This window comes from Haliotis asinina, chromosome 6 (assembly GCF_037392515.1).
Source record: "Haliotis asinina isolate JCU_RB_2024 chromosome 6, JCU_Hal_asi_v2, whole genome shotgun sequence".
NCBI lineage: Eukaryota > Metazoa > Mollusca > Gastropoda > Lepetellida > Haliotidae > Haliotis > Haliotis asinina.
Genome location: NC_090285.1, coordinates 71,251,085 through 71,268,254, shown reverse-complemented (window position 1 = coordinate 71,268,254; position 17,170 = coordinate 71,251,085). Strand labels below are relative to the sequence as shown.

At 41.4% G+C, this 17,170-nt stretch overlaps 1 protein-coding gene across 4 annotated transcripts in view; it reads right to left on the bottom strand.

Annotated features, from left to right (window-relative positions):
- Positions 1-4,183: 4,183 nt before the first annotated feature.
- Positions 4,184-17,170, bottom strand: part of LOC137287579 (beta-1,4-galactosyltransferase galt-1-like) — a 30,061-nt gene continuing 17,074 nt past the window's right edge. For all 4 annotated transcript variants that reach the window (XM_067819946.1, XM_067819947.1, XM_067819948.1 and 1 more), the window contains one exon: positions 4,184-7,548. In XM_067819946.1, the coding sequence (XP_067676047.1) occupies positions 5,671-7,188 (1,518 nt within the window). In that variant the 5' untranslated portion in view covers positions 7,189-7,548 and the 3' untranslated portion in view covers positions 4,184-5,670. The remainder of the gene's footprint in view (positions 7,549-17,170) is intronic.

Genomic DNA, 17,170 nt, shown 5'->3' with positions numbered 1-17,170 from the left:
CTATGATATAATATCCCCATGTCTATGATATAATATCCCCATGTCTATGATATAATATCTCCATGTCTTTGATATAATATCCACATGTCTATGATATAATATCCCCATGTCCATGATATAATATCCCCATGTCTATGATATAATATCTCCATGTCTATGATATAATATCCCCATGTCTATGATATAATATCTCCATGTCTTTGATATAATATCCACATGTCTATGATATAATATCTCCATGTCTATGATATGATATCCCCATGTCTATGATATAATATCTCCATGTCTTTGATATAATATCCACATGTCTATGATATAATATCTCCATGTCTTTGATATAATATCCACATGTCTATGATATAATATCTCCATGTCCATGATATAATATCCCCATGTCTATGATATAATATCTCCATGTCTTTGATATAATATCCACATGTCTATGATATAATATCTCCATGTCTTTGATATAATATCCACATGTCTATGATATAATATCTCCATGTCTTTGATATAATATCCACATGTCTATGATATAATATCTCCATGTCTTTGATATAATATCCACATGTCTGTGATATAATATTCCCAGTTCTATGATATAGTTGGTCTTAAAACTGCATTTCTTAAATGTTCTTTGATGATAATGACAAGATGTCCATTGTAAGAAGATAATCAGAGGATGGGTAGTGGCACTGTAATTATCATGCAAAGAATTATTTGTGAGATGTTGGATCATGATGGTGACTTACTACCATTGTCTGTGTACTGGTGCCTTTGATGGACATTTTTATTTCATAATCTGAAGCAGATTTATTCTCCATTTAAGGACATGTCAGGGAGTGATCAGCAGCTAGCTGGACATAATCACGTTATTGATTCTGTTGACAAAAGCTATTGATTCATTAATTTGAAATAATGAGCTGGTCATGTATTTGGATGTTTTTGAGGTAGTTTTCCTTTCTCATCCAATGAATCAGGGATGCTGTTTTTAGCTACAGCGTCCAGGTAGGCAGCTGATCCATACACAGGGTATTTGTCTGTCTATCAGTATCTATCAGTATTTCTTCATCCCTAAATAAGTATGGTAATTACAACGCCTTGTATTTTGGTATCTAGTTGAAAGGTAGTCAAAACCCTGATCCACAAGTATTGCACAACTGCACAGAGGGACAGTAAGTCCAGGAAGGGAGTGGCTGAGGGCTGTGAAGTAGAGGGACAGTAAGTCCAGGAAGGGAGTGGCTGAAGGCTGTGAAGTAGAGGGACAGTAAGTCCAGGAAGGGAGTGAATGAAGGCTGTGAAGTAGAGGGACAGTAAGTCCAGGAAGGGAGTGGATGAAGGCTGTGATCTAGAGGGACAGTAAGTCCAGGACGGGAGGGGCTGAGGGCTGTGAACTAGAGGGACAGTACGTCCAGGAAGGGAGTGGCTGAGGGCTGTGAACTAGAGGGACAGTAAGTCCAGGAAAGGAGAGGCTGAAAGCTGTGAAGTAGAGGGACAGTAAGTCCAGGAAGGGAGTGGCTGAGGGCTGTGATCTAGAGGGACAGTAAGTCCAGGAAGGGAGCAGATGAAGGCTGTGAAGTAGAGGGACAGTAAGTCCAGGAAGGGAGCAGATGAAGGCTGTGAAGTAGAGGGACAGTAAGACCAGGAAGGGAGTGGCTGAAGGCTGTGAAGTAGAGGGACAGTAAGTCCAGGAAGGGAGTGGATGAAGGCTGTGATCTAGAGGGACAGTAAGTCCAGGAAGGGAGTGGATGAAGGCTGTGAAGTAGAGGATAGTAAGTCCAGGAAGGGAGTGGATGAAGGCTGTGAAGTAGAGGACAGTAAGTCCAGGAAGGGAGTGGATGAAGGCTGTGAAGTAGAGGGACAGTAAGTCCAGGAAGGGAGTGGATGAAGGCTGTGAAGTAGAGGGACAGTAAGTCCAGGAAGGGAGTGGATGAAGGCTGTGAAGTAGAGGACAGTAAGTCCAGGAAGGGAGTGGATGAAGGCTGTGAAGTAGAGGGACAGTAAGTCCAGGAAGGGAGTGGATGAAGGCTGTGATCTAGAGGGACAGTAAGTCCAGGACGGGAGGGGCTGAGGGCTGTGAACTAGAGGGACAGTACGTCCAGGAAGGGAGTGGCTGAGGGCTGTGAAGTAGAGGGACAGTAAGTCCAGGAAAGGAGAGGCTGAAGGCTGTGAAGTAGAGGGACAGTAAGTCCAGGAAGGGAGGGGCTGAAGGCTGTGATCTAGAGGGACAGTAAGTCCAGGAAGGGAGTGGCTGAAGGCTGTGAAGTAGAGGATAGTAAGTCCAGGAAGGGAGTGGATGAGGGCTGTGAAGTAGAGGGACAGTAAGTCCAGGAAGGGAGTGGATGAAGGCTGTGATCTAGAGGGACAGTAAGTCCAGGAACGGAGTGGATGAAGGCTGTGAAGTAGAGGATAGTGAGTCCAGGAAGGGAGCAGATGAAGGCTGTGAAGTAGAGGGACAGTAAGACCAGGAAGGGAGTGGCTGAAGGCTGTGAAGTAGAGGGACAGTAAGTCCAGGAAGGGAGTGGATGAAGGCTGTGAAGTAGAGGATAGTAAGTCCAGGAAGGGAGTGGATGAAGGCTGTGAAGTAGAGGGACAGTAAGTCCAGGAAGGGAGTGGATGAAGGCTGTGATCTAGAGGGACAGTAAGTCCAGGAAGGGAGTGGATGAAGGCTGTGAAGTAGAGGATAGTAAGTCCAGGAAGGGAGTGGATGAAGGCTGTGAAGTAGAGGACAGTAAGTCCAGGAAGGGAGTGGATGAAGGCTGTGAAGTAGAGGGACAGTAAGTCCAGGAAGGGAGTGGATGAAGGCTGTGAAGTAGAGGGACAGTAAGTCCAGGAAGGGAGTGGATGAAGGCTGTGAAGTAGAGGACAGTAAGTCCAGGAAGGGAGGGGATGAAGGCTGTGAAGTAGAGGGACAGTAAGTCCAGGAAGGGAGTGGCTGAAGGCTGTGAAGTAGAGGGACAGTAAGTCCAGGAAGGGTGTGGATGAGGGCTGTGATCTAGAGGGACAGTAAGTCCAGGAAGGGAGTGGATGAGGGCTGTGAAGTAGAGGGACAGTAAGTTCAGGAAGGGAGCGGCTGAGGGCTGTGAAGTAGAGGGACAGTAAGCCCAGGAAGGGAGTGGATGAGGGCTGTGAAGTAGAGGGACAGTAAGTCCAGGAAGGGAGTGGATGAAGGCTGTGAAGTAGAGGGACAGTAAGTCCAGGAAGGGAGTGGATGAAGGCTGTGAAGTAGAGGGACAGTAAGTCCAGGAAGGGAGTGGATGAAGGCTGTGAAGTAGAGGATAGTAAGTCCAGGAAGGGAGTGGATGAAGGCTGTGAAGTAGAGGACAGTAAGTCCAGGAAGGGAGGGGATGAAGGCTGTGAAGTAGAGGGACAGTAAGTCCAGGAAGGGAGTGGATGAAGGCTGTGAAGTAGAGGGACAGTAAGTCCAGGAAGGGAGTGGATGAAGGCTGTGAAGTAGAGGGACAGTAAGTCCAGGAAGGGAGTGGATGAAGGCTGTGAAGTAGAGGGACAGTAAGTCCAGGAAGGGAGTGGATGAAGGCTGTGATCTAGAGGGACAGTAAGTCCAGGACGGGAGGGGCTGAGGGCTGTGAACTAGAGGGACAGTACGTCCAGGACGGGAGTGCCTGAGGGCTGTGAACTAGAGGGACAGTAAGTCCAGGAAAGGAGAGGCTGAAAGCTGTGAAGTAGAGGGACAGTAAGTCCAGGAAGGGAGGGGCTGAAGGCTGTGATCTAGAGGGACAGTAAGTCCAGGAACAGAGTGGATGAAGGCTGTGAAGTAGAGGGACAGTAAGTCCAGGAAGGGAGTGGATGAGGGCTGTGAAGTAGAGGGACAGTAAGTCCAGGAAGGGAGGGGCTGAGGGCTAGGTAATGTAAGAGCCAGTGCTGTTGACAGAGAGGATAACATCATTGAGTCTTTACTGGTTAAAGTTGAAAGAAAGTTTGAACTGTGTTCTGCTGTGTTTCTGCAGCAGTGTTCCTGGTAGCTACAAGAGCCTGCTCCAGCAAGTGATCTCAGTGCAAAGCAGATCATTCCAGGTGACAAGTGGGGTATCACTCTTTTGTTAGTTACGAAGAACATCATTACATGCCTCAAACTGTGGTAATAATATTGGTGAAAATAATATACTGCACTCACTATGTGCAACAAGGTACCTGCAAAACATAATTTGTCAAGTCCTTAAGCTAAGACATAAACAACATTTATTTGACATTGTTTCTGATATGAACACTGAGATCTGCATAGATGCTTTATTTGATTGTCATGCAGCAGAGCAAGGTGAGGTCATCACCAGCAGATCACCACAGACCATGTGCAGAAAGCAGTCTTACTGCAACATATGCTGGTCTATGTCACAACACTTACAACGATTTGGTCAGTCCTGTTCAATAAGTCTTGACCAGTAGTTCTTTAATTGTGAATTCCTACCAGACCTCACTAACAGGTCTTCCTGGGTTCCCAGTGCCCTGACAACATCTAGTGATCGAGCCATTGTTAAACTGGTCCTGATGGGGGCTGCCATTACTGAGGAGACATAGCCAGCCAGCTGGGACGTAGTATCCTTACTTGTCCTCAACAACTGTCTGATTTCTTTCCACTTGTAGCCACACATCCAGTTTGTTAAGTTTTGACAACAATATTTCTCCTGATTAAAGATAAATTATTCGAGAATTCATTTCCCCAAAGTACTGACTGTGTTATATCTGTTTTGAAGTATTCTTCAACATCTGTTCTAGTGCAAGGTCAGATTGAACAAAGAAGATATGTTTGTTTTACTAACAACTGGAAATGTTTAACAGGTGAAACATCAATATATTAGTGAAAGTAAGAAAGGTAGTATACATATCGTGATGCAAAAGAGAAATTGTATTGAACAAGAACATGTAGAACAGGAGTAAACTGAACAAGAACATGTAGAACAGGAGTAAACTGAACAAGAACATGTAGAACAGGAGTAAACTGAACAAGAACATATTGAACAGGAGTGAACTGAACAAGAATGTTTCTGAGAGTAACTTTTACACCAATTTACAAAATATTGAATCAGATGAGAATTGAGTATTTCTGACATTGATGGATGACACATTTCATACTGTAGAAGACAGGAAACATACATGTGGAATGCATTAAGTTAATATGACATCAAGTGTATTTAACAGTATTGACAGTACTTGTTTGAAAGGTATATTTATTTACTCATTATTGTGACCTTCACAGTGAAAGGAGGAACTGAAATTATTTACTGTTACATCTTATGTGAGACAATCTCCAGCACTACAAGTCAAAGGTTGTATTGAAACATATCCTGTGTCTGCTAGACTAATTTCAATGTTTGTTTTATGACAGAGGCAGCTATTGAAAAACATTTAATATTTTGGGATGAATAGGTGTTTTTATTTGATTCAAATTTAAATTCAAGAGACAAACATACCTGAAAGACATTCAGACAGTTTCAACTTTTTTCAACGTGTGACTAGTTGTTATTTTGACAGAGTAATCTTGAAGTTAAGAAAATGATATCATGTGTATGTCTTCTTTCAGAGAATCATGTCATGATTAATAATTACTCCCATGAAGGACTGCTAATGCACACCCACTCAGGAAAACAACCAAATATCACATCAACATTGAGTCTGGTCAATAAGATAAAGTATTGCAAACAAAAGAAAGCGTTACATACGCTTTTTTGATTTCTTTTTTGGAGGTGTTGGTGTTGTAATGTTGGCGAGAATGTTTTCAATGTATGTCATTGATTTATCAAAATTTGACTGAAGTTTTTCAAAATATTTGGACACAGTCTTGTCCTCAGTTGTGGTGGTGCACTTCATCCCGTAATTAGAAACACAACGTCGGTAGTGGTGGAGATACGCAACATCGGGATGTACCTTCTGGGGTGTCCAGCGTTCCTCGTTTTGTTTACTTATATGGTGGATGCCCACCTCAAACACACGCTGCGGCATCACCATAACCTTGGTGCGGACATGGCTGAATTGCTGTGATCTCACCATGTGTCCCATGGTCAGTAATCCTGACGGATGCTTGATGCCGTGACTCGGGTCAAAGAAGGCACTAGAGAAGGAAACACCACAGTGTTTGTCCCCAATGAGTCCGGGAATAAATTCTTTCCAGGATTTTGCAGCAGTATGTGGAATTATAAACTCGTCCACGTCATTGATGGCCATGTGTTTCATGGTGCTCATGGAACGGTACATACAGTCATTGTGAGCCAACAGCTGACCATGGTACCAGATAGATTTGTCACTTACCTCTTTGGGTAACTTCCAGGGAATGAGTGTGACAAGTTTACGAGAGTGATAATGTTTTAGAATTTCTGCCATTTCATTTGTGATAGAATAATTATAAAAATAAAAATGTTCAGCACCTAACAGCATTGACAGTTCCAAGAACTCAACAAGAACATCACCTTTGATTTTACCAAACAAGGGAGGTATACAGATCCCGTACTCGTATGGTTTTGTAACCATGGTAACAGGAACAATTGGCACTGAGACTAATCTCTGTCCTGCTATTGTCTTTATCCTTACAGGACAGAGAGTACCATTTGTGATGGGACAGGAGTAGATATACCCACCAAATTGTTTGTTATGATTTTCACACATTTCATATGGTTTTGTCGACATTTCAGTTCCATCCCCAAATACACATGTCATGGTGAATTTGTACCGTCTATCTTTGGCAACTAACATGATGAAACGAATAAACTTCTGTTTTTTCCGATCATCCAGATATGCAGAATACACATACACACCCCTTTCAAGTTCCCGGAACTTGCCTACTCCAGAGTCATCTGATTTCCTGATGCAGTTTTTGCCGAGGTTAAGATCACCATTTTCATCAACATTTGGAGGTGTTGTGTTGATAATCAGCTCGCCCTTGACCTTGTCCACCATTTTCTCAAGGTTAGATATTTCTTTGGCTAAATTTTTCACATTGTAATAATTCCTTACCCAGCCTTTGAGGCCCTCAACACTGTCATTGAACACCACTGCAGGAATTTTCGCTTGTATGGCTGAAGTTGTAGTTTTTTCTTGCACAGTTTCAACAACTGCACTGATTGGTCGATCTACCTGTAGTCTGCTGTGGAACAATAGGACCATGCAGAGGTACACCCCACACAGTAGCAGTAAAAAACGTTTGAAAGTCAGTGAGCGAAAAAAATGCCTTTTCATAATGCTTTGTTTTTAATTCAGTGGTTGAAAGTTTGGAAACTGTGATGTTTGATTACTAGTGTCAGAGAGTCAAAGTTTCAGTTATTACTTCCTCTACTGCTTCTTCATATTGCCTCCTGTACTGCCGTGTCTGTCTCCAGACACATGAGATCATTCACTGCCGTGTCTGTGTCCAGACACATGAGATCATTCACTGCCATGTGTGTCTGCAGTCAGACTGTGTACAGTTGACTATAGCATTGATGAAGGTCCTGAATACTGTTTTCAGTTAGTGTGGTTTTTCTTCCACAAGTCTTGCAGAGCTAGTGTTAATCTGACAGTCTTCCTCACCTGCCTATTTCCTGGAGTGGGAGGTCTAAACTGAAATAGAGAAAGAACAGGATATAATCATATTAATAAGTGGTACAGCAGGTTTTGCTAGTATATTTAAATATTTTGGTTTAACTTCACACTCACACATATCCATATATATCCAACACACACGCACGCACGCACGCACGCACGCACGCACGCACGCACATATCCATATATATCCAGCACATACATACATGCATGCACGCACACACGCACGCACGCTGTGCCTGAAATACCATATGCTGCCACTGAGTATAGTGTCTCCAAGCCCTTACATTTAGCATCTTCGATCATCTTTCGGTATGCTAGAAACCTGGCAGCCTGGACAAATACCAGGTCCTGACTAGTTTTTCTCGAAACATTCTTAGCCTACAAACTTCTTGACCCATTCTTAACGCATTGGCTGCAATCAAAGTCAAAAATTCTTAGGGCTACAAATGTTGCAACAATAGGGGCCCATGTTCCCTAGAAGGACCCATGTGAATAGTTCTCAGATAGTGACTTTCACCAGCTCACACACAAACCTAGGCGATTAATATTGTCAAATACATGTATTCAGTAATTGTTTTGTACCATGTTTGACCACAGTGTTGATATAGTGGTCCTTGATGGGCCCTGGTCTTTGACTTTTTGTAACCAGGGCTTTTAAACCAACAGTGACATCATTCAGTTGTTCTTAGGGGACTTTTTTTCTCGTAATATCCCTTAGATCTGATACAATCTTGCTTCTTTGGGTAATTATCTAAATGGTGTCCCTCAGCCCCTGAACTTTGAATTATTATTTGTTTTGAAGATTGATATGACTTTGTCTTGCCATCACTGAATATGATCATAATATATCACATTACTGACAATTTGCAACATGTAGGGCCAACACCCAGTTGTGAACCCATAACCCTTCTCTTACCAGCTTGGCAGTTTTACCCACTAGGCTATGAAATGTCACTGTGAAGAGCGAGATTGTTTCATGGTGTGAACTGTGTGTTCCCTACAAGATAGGTTACTAAGCACATGCAAGGCAAGATGTCAGCTGCCTATCTCATCCCAGTTTATGTCATCAGTGAGTATCAAATATTGAAATTACATCTGAAGTATATCTTTGGTCGGTTTATAAGTTGGATATAACATGACTTGCGGGTCATGTTACATCCTACACATGTATCATAGAGGATCAGGTTGTGCAGAAAACCAGCTCACATCTCTCGCAGAGGAGCAGACTGTATAGGAAACCCACTCACTCACATCTCTCACAGAGGAACAGACTGTTTATGAAACCCACTCACTCACATCTCTCACAGAGGAGAGCAGACTGTATATGAAACTCACTGACTCACATCTCTCACAGAGGAGCAGACTGTATATGAAACCCACTCACTAACATCTCTGATAGAGGAGCAGACTGTATAGGAAACCCACTCACTAACATCTCTGATAGAGGAGCAGACTGTATAGGAAACCCACTCACTAACATCTCTCACAGAGGAGCAGACTGTATATGAAACCCACTCACTAACATCTCTCACAGAGGAGCAGACTTTATATGAAACCCACTCACTAACATCTCTCACAGAGGAGAGCAGACTGTATATGAAACCCACTCACTCACATCTCTCACAGAGGAGCAGACTGTATATGAAACCCACTCACTAACATCTCTCACAGAGGAGAGCAGACTGTATAGGAAACCCACTCACTCACATCTCTCACAGAGGAGCAGACTGTATATGAAACCCACTCACTCACATCTCTCACAGAGGAGCAGACTTTATATGAAACTCACTCACTCACATCTCTCACAGAGGAGGACTGTATAGGAAACGCACTCAATAACATCTCTGATAGAGGAGCAGACTGTATATGAAACCCACTCACTCACATCTCTCACAGAGGAGCAGACTGTGTAGAAAACCAACTCACTCACATCTCTCACAAAGGAACAGACTGTATAGAAAACCAACTCACTAACATCTCTGATAGAGGAGCAGACTGTATATGAAACCAACTCCTCACAAATCTGTGAACACCAGTAAATATTTGTTTTCACATGATGTTTTGGAAAGCTGATTATGTGTCGTGGCAGCAAATTGTTAATCAAACACAAAGCAGTACACAGTTGTGTGACTATCGACACAATAAAGATGCTTTGTCTGTAAACAGTAAATTTGTGACTATCGACACAATTAGGATGTTTTGCTCTATAAACAGTAAGTGACTGTCGACACAATAGTGTTGCATTCCTCCTTACACAGTAAGTGTCTATTGACACAGTAGGGTTGCTTTCCTCTTTACACAGTAAATATGTGACCATTGACACAATAGTGACATTTTGCTCTGTAAACAATATGTGTATGACACTGTCTACCTATACCATTTTTAGCTCATAAATTAAATGAATGTTGTTTTTGGAAATCATTAGAGGTATGTGTTTAATACACAACTGAAAAATGATCCTTTCAAAGCCTATTACTAAAATGTCATGAGAAAAGGTAATAGAAACTGTAATTAAGATCATTATCTATGAAAAATACACCTAAGATCAAAGATTTCATGGCTTTTAGGCTTAGCTGTTCAGAGACTTACTGAAAAGTATGATGATGATTATGCTTTATAGAAACCTTGCAGTTTTGTTCTGAACTTTGCTGTTGTGATTTCAATACAGATTGCTAGTGATACTCTGAAGGCTTGGTGCATGGAATAAAAACTCCTGATTTCATCTTTACTCAACAGCTAGAAGCCTAGGGGCATGCATGCATGCATCATGTAAGGTGTCTCAGTTCGCTGTGTTGAGTTGTGCCCTTAGGGCAAGCTACCATACCATGAGTGTGGGTTTACCCCAGTGATGCATGTCTCAGACAGGCCTTCTTGCAGGCTCTCTTGAACTATCAGTAATACACTCTCTCCCTCTCTCCTGAACAATCAGTAAAACACTCTCTCCCTCTCTCCTGAACAATCAGTAAAACACATTCTCTCTTGACAATAAATAAGACACTCTCTCTCACTAAACTATCAACAAAACACTCTCTCCCTCTCTTTTGACCAATCAGTAAAACACTTTCTCTCTTGACAATAAATAAGATACTCTCTCTCACCTGACAGTCAACTAAACATTCTCTCTTTCTCTCCTGAACAATCAGCAAAACACTCTCTCCTCTCCTGAACAATGAACAAAAGTTTCTCTATGTCTCTCCTGAAAAATCATCAAAACACTCTGTCCCCTTCTCTCCTAAACAATCAACAAAATGCTCACACATCTCCAGAACAATCAACAAAACACATTCCCCCTGTCTCCTCAACAATCGGCAAAAAACTCTCTAACTCTCTCCTAAACAATCAGCAACTCTGTCAGCATAAATCAATGAAACATTTTCTCCCTCTCTCCTACGCAATCGACAAAATACCCTGACCAGCTATCATTACAGTTCAACCAACCTCTCTCTTGTTCTCTCTTGAACAGTTCCTATGTGCACTTCTTGAATAGAGACATGAGAACCAAACAAACACATTGTGTCGCATTGAGCAAGTGTTTGAACAGATTGTAGGGTATATGTGGGATCAGCAAATGCTGGATTGTCACAGGAAAACACCCCACTTATTGATGATATTTTGTAAAGCTATCAGGATTCAGACTGACCTCATCACTGCTTGCCGTGATTACACACAGTGATAACAAGGGTCCCATGTCTGTGTATCTTACACACATCAGTATGTAGTGAACATCAGTCAACACACACTTCACCATGTGACAACACACAGATCAGACAGGGAATGTCAGACCCGGGTGCTTCTTGAGAGCAAAACACTTAAAGATAACAACCATTATATAACATATACTTAAAGATAGCAACTATTATATAATATATACTTAAAGATAACAACAATTATATAATATACAACAGTGATTACAACAATCACATTCATTCATCTGTAGATACACGATTCACTCGTGTGTAGATACGCCATTCACTCGTGTGTAGATACGCCATTCACTCGTGTGTAGATACGCCATTCATTCATCTGTAGATACGCCATTCACTCGTGTGTAGATACGCCATTCACTCGTGTGTAGATATGCCATTCACTCGTGTGTAGATACGCCATTCACTCGTGTGTAGATATGCCATTCACTCGTGTGTAGATATGCCATTCATTCATCTGTAGATACACCATTCACTCGTGTGTAGATACACCATTCACTCATGTGTAGATACGCCATTCACTCGTGTGTAGATATGCCATTCATTCATCTGTAGATACGCCATTCATTCATCTGTAGATACGCCATTCACTCGTGTGTAGATACGCCATTCACTCGTGTGTAGATATGCCATTCACTCGTGTGTAGATATGCCATTCATTCATCTGTAGATACGCCATTCACTCGTGTGTAGATACGCCATTCACTCATGTGTAGATATGCCATTCACTCATGTGTAGATATCCCATTCACTCGTGTGTAGATATGCCGTTCACTCGTGTGTAGATACGCCATTCACTTGTGTGTAGATACGCCATTCATTCATCTGTAGATAAAACATTCACTCGTGTGTAGATATGCCATTCCTTCATCTGTAGATAAAACATTCACTCGTGTGTAGATATGCCATTCACTCGTGTGTAGATACGCCATTCACTTGTGTATAAATACGCCATTCGTTCATCTGTAGAAATGAAGAAATGACATTCACTGATCTGTAGATACACCATTCATCAGTAGAAATGACATTCATGTGTCTGTAGATACGCCATTCACTCTGAAGGTGTTGGACGTGGATACAAATGAGGACTTCATTTTGTCCCATTTGTCTTCAGTCACATGCATGTGGCTAAACCAACAAATGCATTGCTTGGGTTATGCAGATATTGTTACACACCTGGATAGATGTTATACACCTGGGTAGATGTTATACACCTGGGTAGATGTTATACACCTGAGTAGATGTTATACAAATGGGTAGATGTTATACACCTGAGTAGATGTTATACACATGGGTAGATGTTATACACCTGGGTAGATGTTATACACCTGGGTAGATGTTTTACACCTGAGTAGATGTTTTACACCTGGGTAGATGTTATACACCTGAGTAGATGTTTTACACCTGGGTAGATGTTTTACACCTGGGTAGATGTTATACACATGGGTAGATGTTATACACCTGAGTAGATGTTATACACCTGGGTAGATGTTATACACCTGAGTAGATGTTATACACCTGGGTAGATGTTATACACCTGAGTAGATGTTATACACCTGGGTAGATGTTATACACCTGGGTAGATGTTATACACCTGGGTAGATGTTTTACACCTGGGTAGATGTTATACACCTGAGTAGATGTTATACACCTGGGTAGATGCTATACACCTGGGTAGATGTTATACACCTGAGTAGATGTTATACACCTGGGTAGATGTTATACACCTGAGTAGATGTTATACACCTGGGTAGATGTTATACACCTGGGTAGATGTTATACACCTGGGTAGATGTTATACACCTGGGTAGATGTTATACACCTGAGTAGATGTTATACACCTGGGTAGATGTTATACACTTGAGTAGATGTTATACACCTGAGTAGATGTTTTACACCTGAGTAGATGTTATACACCTGGGTAGATGTTTTACACCTGGGTAGATGTTATACACCTGGGTAGATGTTATACACCTGAGTAGATGTTATACACCTGGGTAGATGTTATACACCTGAGTAGATGTTATACACCTGGGTAGATGTTATACACCTGGGTAGATGTTGTACACCTGGGTAGATGTTTTACACCTGGGTAGATGTTATACACCTGAGTAGATGTTATACACCTGGGTAGATGCTATACACCTGGGTAGATGTTATACACCTGAGTAGATGTTATACACCTGGGTAGATGTTATACACCTGAGTAGATGTTATACACCTGGGTAGATGTTATACACCTGGGTAGATGTTATACACCTGGGTAGATGTTATACACTTGAGTAGATGTTATACACCTGAGTAGATGTTATACACCTGGGTAGATGTTATACACCTGAGTAGATGTTATACACCTGGGTAGATGTTATACACTTGAGTAGATGTTATACACCTGAGTAGATGTTTTACACCTGAGTAGATGTTATACACCTGGGTAGATGTTATACACCTGAGTAGATGTTATACACCTGGGTAGATGTTATACACCTGGGTAGATGTTATACACCTGAGTAGATGTTATACACCTGGGTAGATGTTATACACCTGAGTAGATGTTATACACCTGAGTAGATGTTATACACCTGGGTAGATGTTATACACCTGGGTAGATGTTATACACTTGAGTAGATGTTATACACCTGGGTAGATGTTATACACCTGAGTAGATGTTATACACCTGGGTAGATGTTATACACCTGGGTAGATGTTTTACACCTGAGTAGATGTTATACACCTGGGTAGATGTTATACACCTGAGTAGATGTTTTACACCTGGGTAGATGTTATACACCTGGGTAGATGTTATACACCTGAGTAGATGTTATACACCTGGGTAGATGTTATACACCTGAGTAGATGTTATACACCTGAGTAGATGTTTTACACCTGAGTAGATGTTATACACCTGGGTAGATGTTATACACCTGAGTAGATGTTATACACCTGGGTAGATGTTATACACCTGGGTAGATGTTATACACCTGAGTAGATGTTATACACCTGGGTAGATGTTATACAGATGAGTAGATGTTATACACCTGGGTAGATGTTATAGACCTGGGTAGATGTTTTACACCTGAGTAGATGTTATACACCTGGGTAGATGTTATACACCTGAGTAGATGTTTTACACCTGGGTAGATGTTATACACCTGGGTAGATGTTATACACCTGAGTAGATGTTATACACCTGGGTAGATGTTATACACCTGAGTAGATGTTATACACCTGAGTAGATGTTATACACCTGAGTAGATGTTATACACCTGGGTAGATGTTTTACACCTGAGTAGATGTTATACACCTGGGTAGATGTTATACACCTGAGTAGATGTTATACACCTGGGTAGATGTTATACACCTGGGTAGATTTTATACACCTGGGTAGATGTTATACACCTGGGTAGATGTTGTACACCTGGGTAGATGTTTTACACCTGGGTAGATGTTATACACCTGAGTAGATGTTATACACCTGGGTAGATGTTATACACCTGAGTAGATGTTATACACCTGGGTAGATGTTATACACCTGAGTAGATGTTATACACCTGAGTAGATGTTATACACCTGAGTAGATGTTTTACACCTGAGTAGATGTTATACACCTGGGTAGATGTTATACACCTGAGTAGATGTTATACACCTGGGTAGATGTTATACACCTGAGTAGATGTTATACACCTGGGTAGATGTTATACACCTGGGTAGATGTTATACACCTGAGTAGATGTTATACACCTGAGTAGATGTTATACACCTGGGTAGATGTTATACACCTGAGTAGATGTTATACACTTGAGTAGATGTTATACACCTGGGTAGATGTTATACACCTGAGCAGATGTTATACACCTGGGTAGATGTTATACACATGAGTAGATGTTTTACACCTGGGTAGATGTTATACACCTGGGTAGATGTTATACACCTGAGTAGATGTTATACACCTGGGTAGATGTTATACACCTGGGTAGATGTTTTACACCTGGGTAGATGTTATACACCTGAGTAGATGCTATACACCTGGGTAGATGTTATACACCTGAGTAGATGTTATACACCTGAGTAGATGTTATACACCTGAGTAGATGTTATACACCTGAGTAGATGTTTTACACCTGAGTAGATGTTATACACCTGGGTAGATGTTATACACCTGAGTAGATGTTATACACCTGGGTAGATGTTATACACCTGGGTAGATGTTATACACCTGAGTAGATGTTATACACCTGAGTAGATGTTATACACCTGGGTAGATGTTATACACCTGGGTAGATGTTATACACCTGGGTAGATGTTATACACCTGGGTAGATGTTATACACCTGGGTAGATGTTATACACCTGAGTAGATGTTATACACCTGGGTAGATGTTATACACCTGGGTAGATGTTATACACCTGAGTAGATGTTATACACCTGGGTAGATGTTTTACACCTGAGTAGATGTTATACACCTGGGTAGATGTTATACACCTGAGTAGATGTTATACACCTGGGTAGATGTTTTACACCTGGGTAGATGTTGTACACCTGGGTAGATGTTATACACCTGGGTAGATGTGATACACCTGGGTAGATGTTTTACACCTGGGTAGATGTTATACACCTGGGTAGATGTTATACACCTGAGTAGATGTTATACACCTGGGTAGATGTTTTACACCTGGGTAGATGTTATACACCTGAGTAGATGTTATACACCTGGGTAGATGTTATCCACCTGAATATTATTGCGACATTGAATAGGTTCCTAGTTGGATATTCCAGCAGTGTTTACAGCTGTGATATCTCTAGCTGCTGCTGTCATGGCTTCAGGTTGATTAAAGAAGAACAGTTAGAGGACAATTAATTATCACATTGGATAAGTGTCCTTATCACAGGTGAGCAAAGTGATAATTCATTATGAACATCTGTCCAATTTTCAGCTAAGGAAAAAGGAAAATGCTACATGACAGTAGATAAGTGTCCTTATCTCAGGTGAGCAAAGTGTAAAATCACAATGAATAGCCTCATAGCTCATAACTTGCTATCAATACCTGTCCATGTGCCACCTGTGAAACATGTTAGATTACAATGAAAACCTGTCATATGTCACCTTAGGACAATTTTAAATCACAGTATGAATATACATGTCCAAATGTCACCTGAGGAAAATGTTAAATCTCAATGAATACCTTCATAGCTCACCTGAGCAGGTCACTTTGTGAGATGTCAACAAGGTAATCAGCCGCCCCAACGAGGGAAGGTGGGAGCATTACATGCATTGAGTGTCAACACAGAGTTAAATCCCACCAGCTTTACCTCAATCATTAGCAAACACTGTACGCCAGAGTCTCTGATACACGGTCTTTTGGCAGGACTGTGAAGGATTGTCACAAACGCCATTCAATAATTAACTACCTGAATGGATTATGAGAGATGGTAAATAGTGGTGTTTGCTTGACATGAGATGTTTCAATGGGCTGACAGACACAACACTCATATGTGACTTTCAAAAGTGTTCTTTCTCTATTCTAGCTGTTGTGTGTTTTTGTAAGAATAACAGTTAGCCATCCCACAGAGCTAATACCAATATAATGAGAGATGTGTGGTCCTCCTTTCTCTGCACCTCCTCTCTCTATGTCCTCAGTCAGAGTTTCTAGTGTACTTGTCACACTCATTTCAAGATTTAAGTAGATAAGGGAGGCAATTGAGAAAGTCCATCAAAACCCAACTTGAGAAATTTGTGAAAGTGTGTCTTTACTTTGAGAAAGTTTGTTTTGAAGGGTCTCTTATGTTCAAGTTGACCCTACACATTACAGATAGGTACGGCTATGCAGATCCCCGGGTGATGAAGTTGTACAGCATCTGGGGAGAACTGGGATTCCACATTAACAAGAAACATTCCTCAAGTGTCATGTCCATGTACATGTGCTATTTTTTTC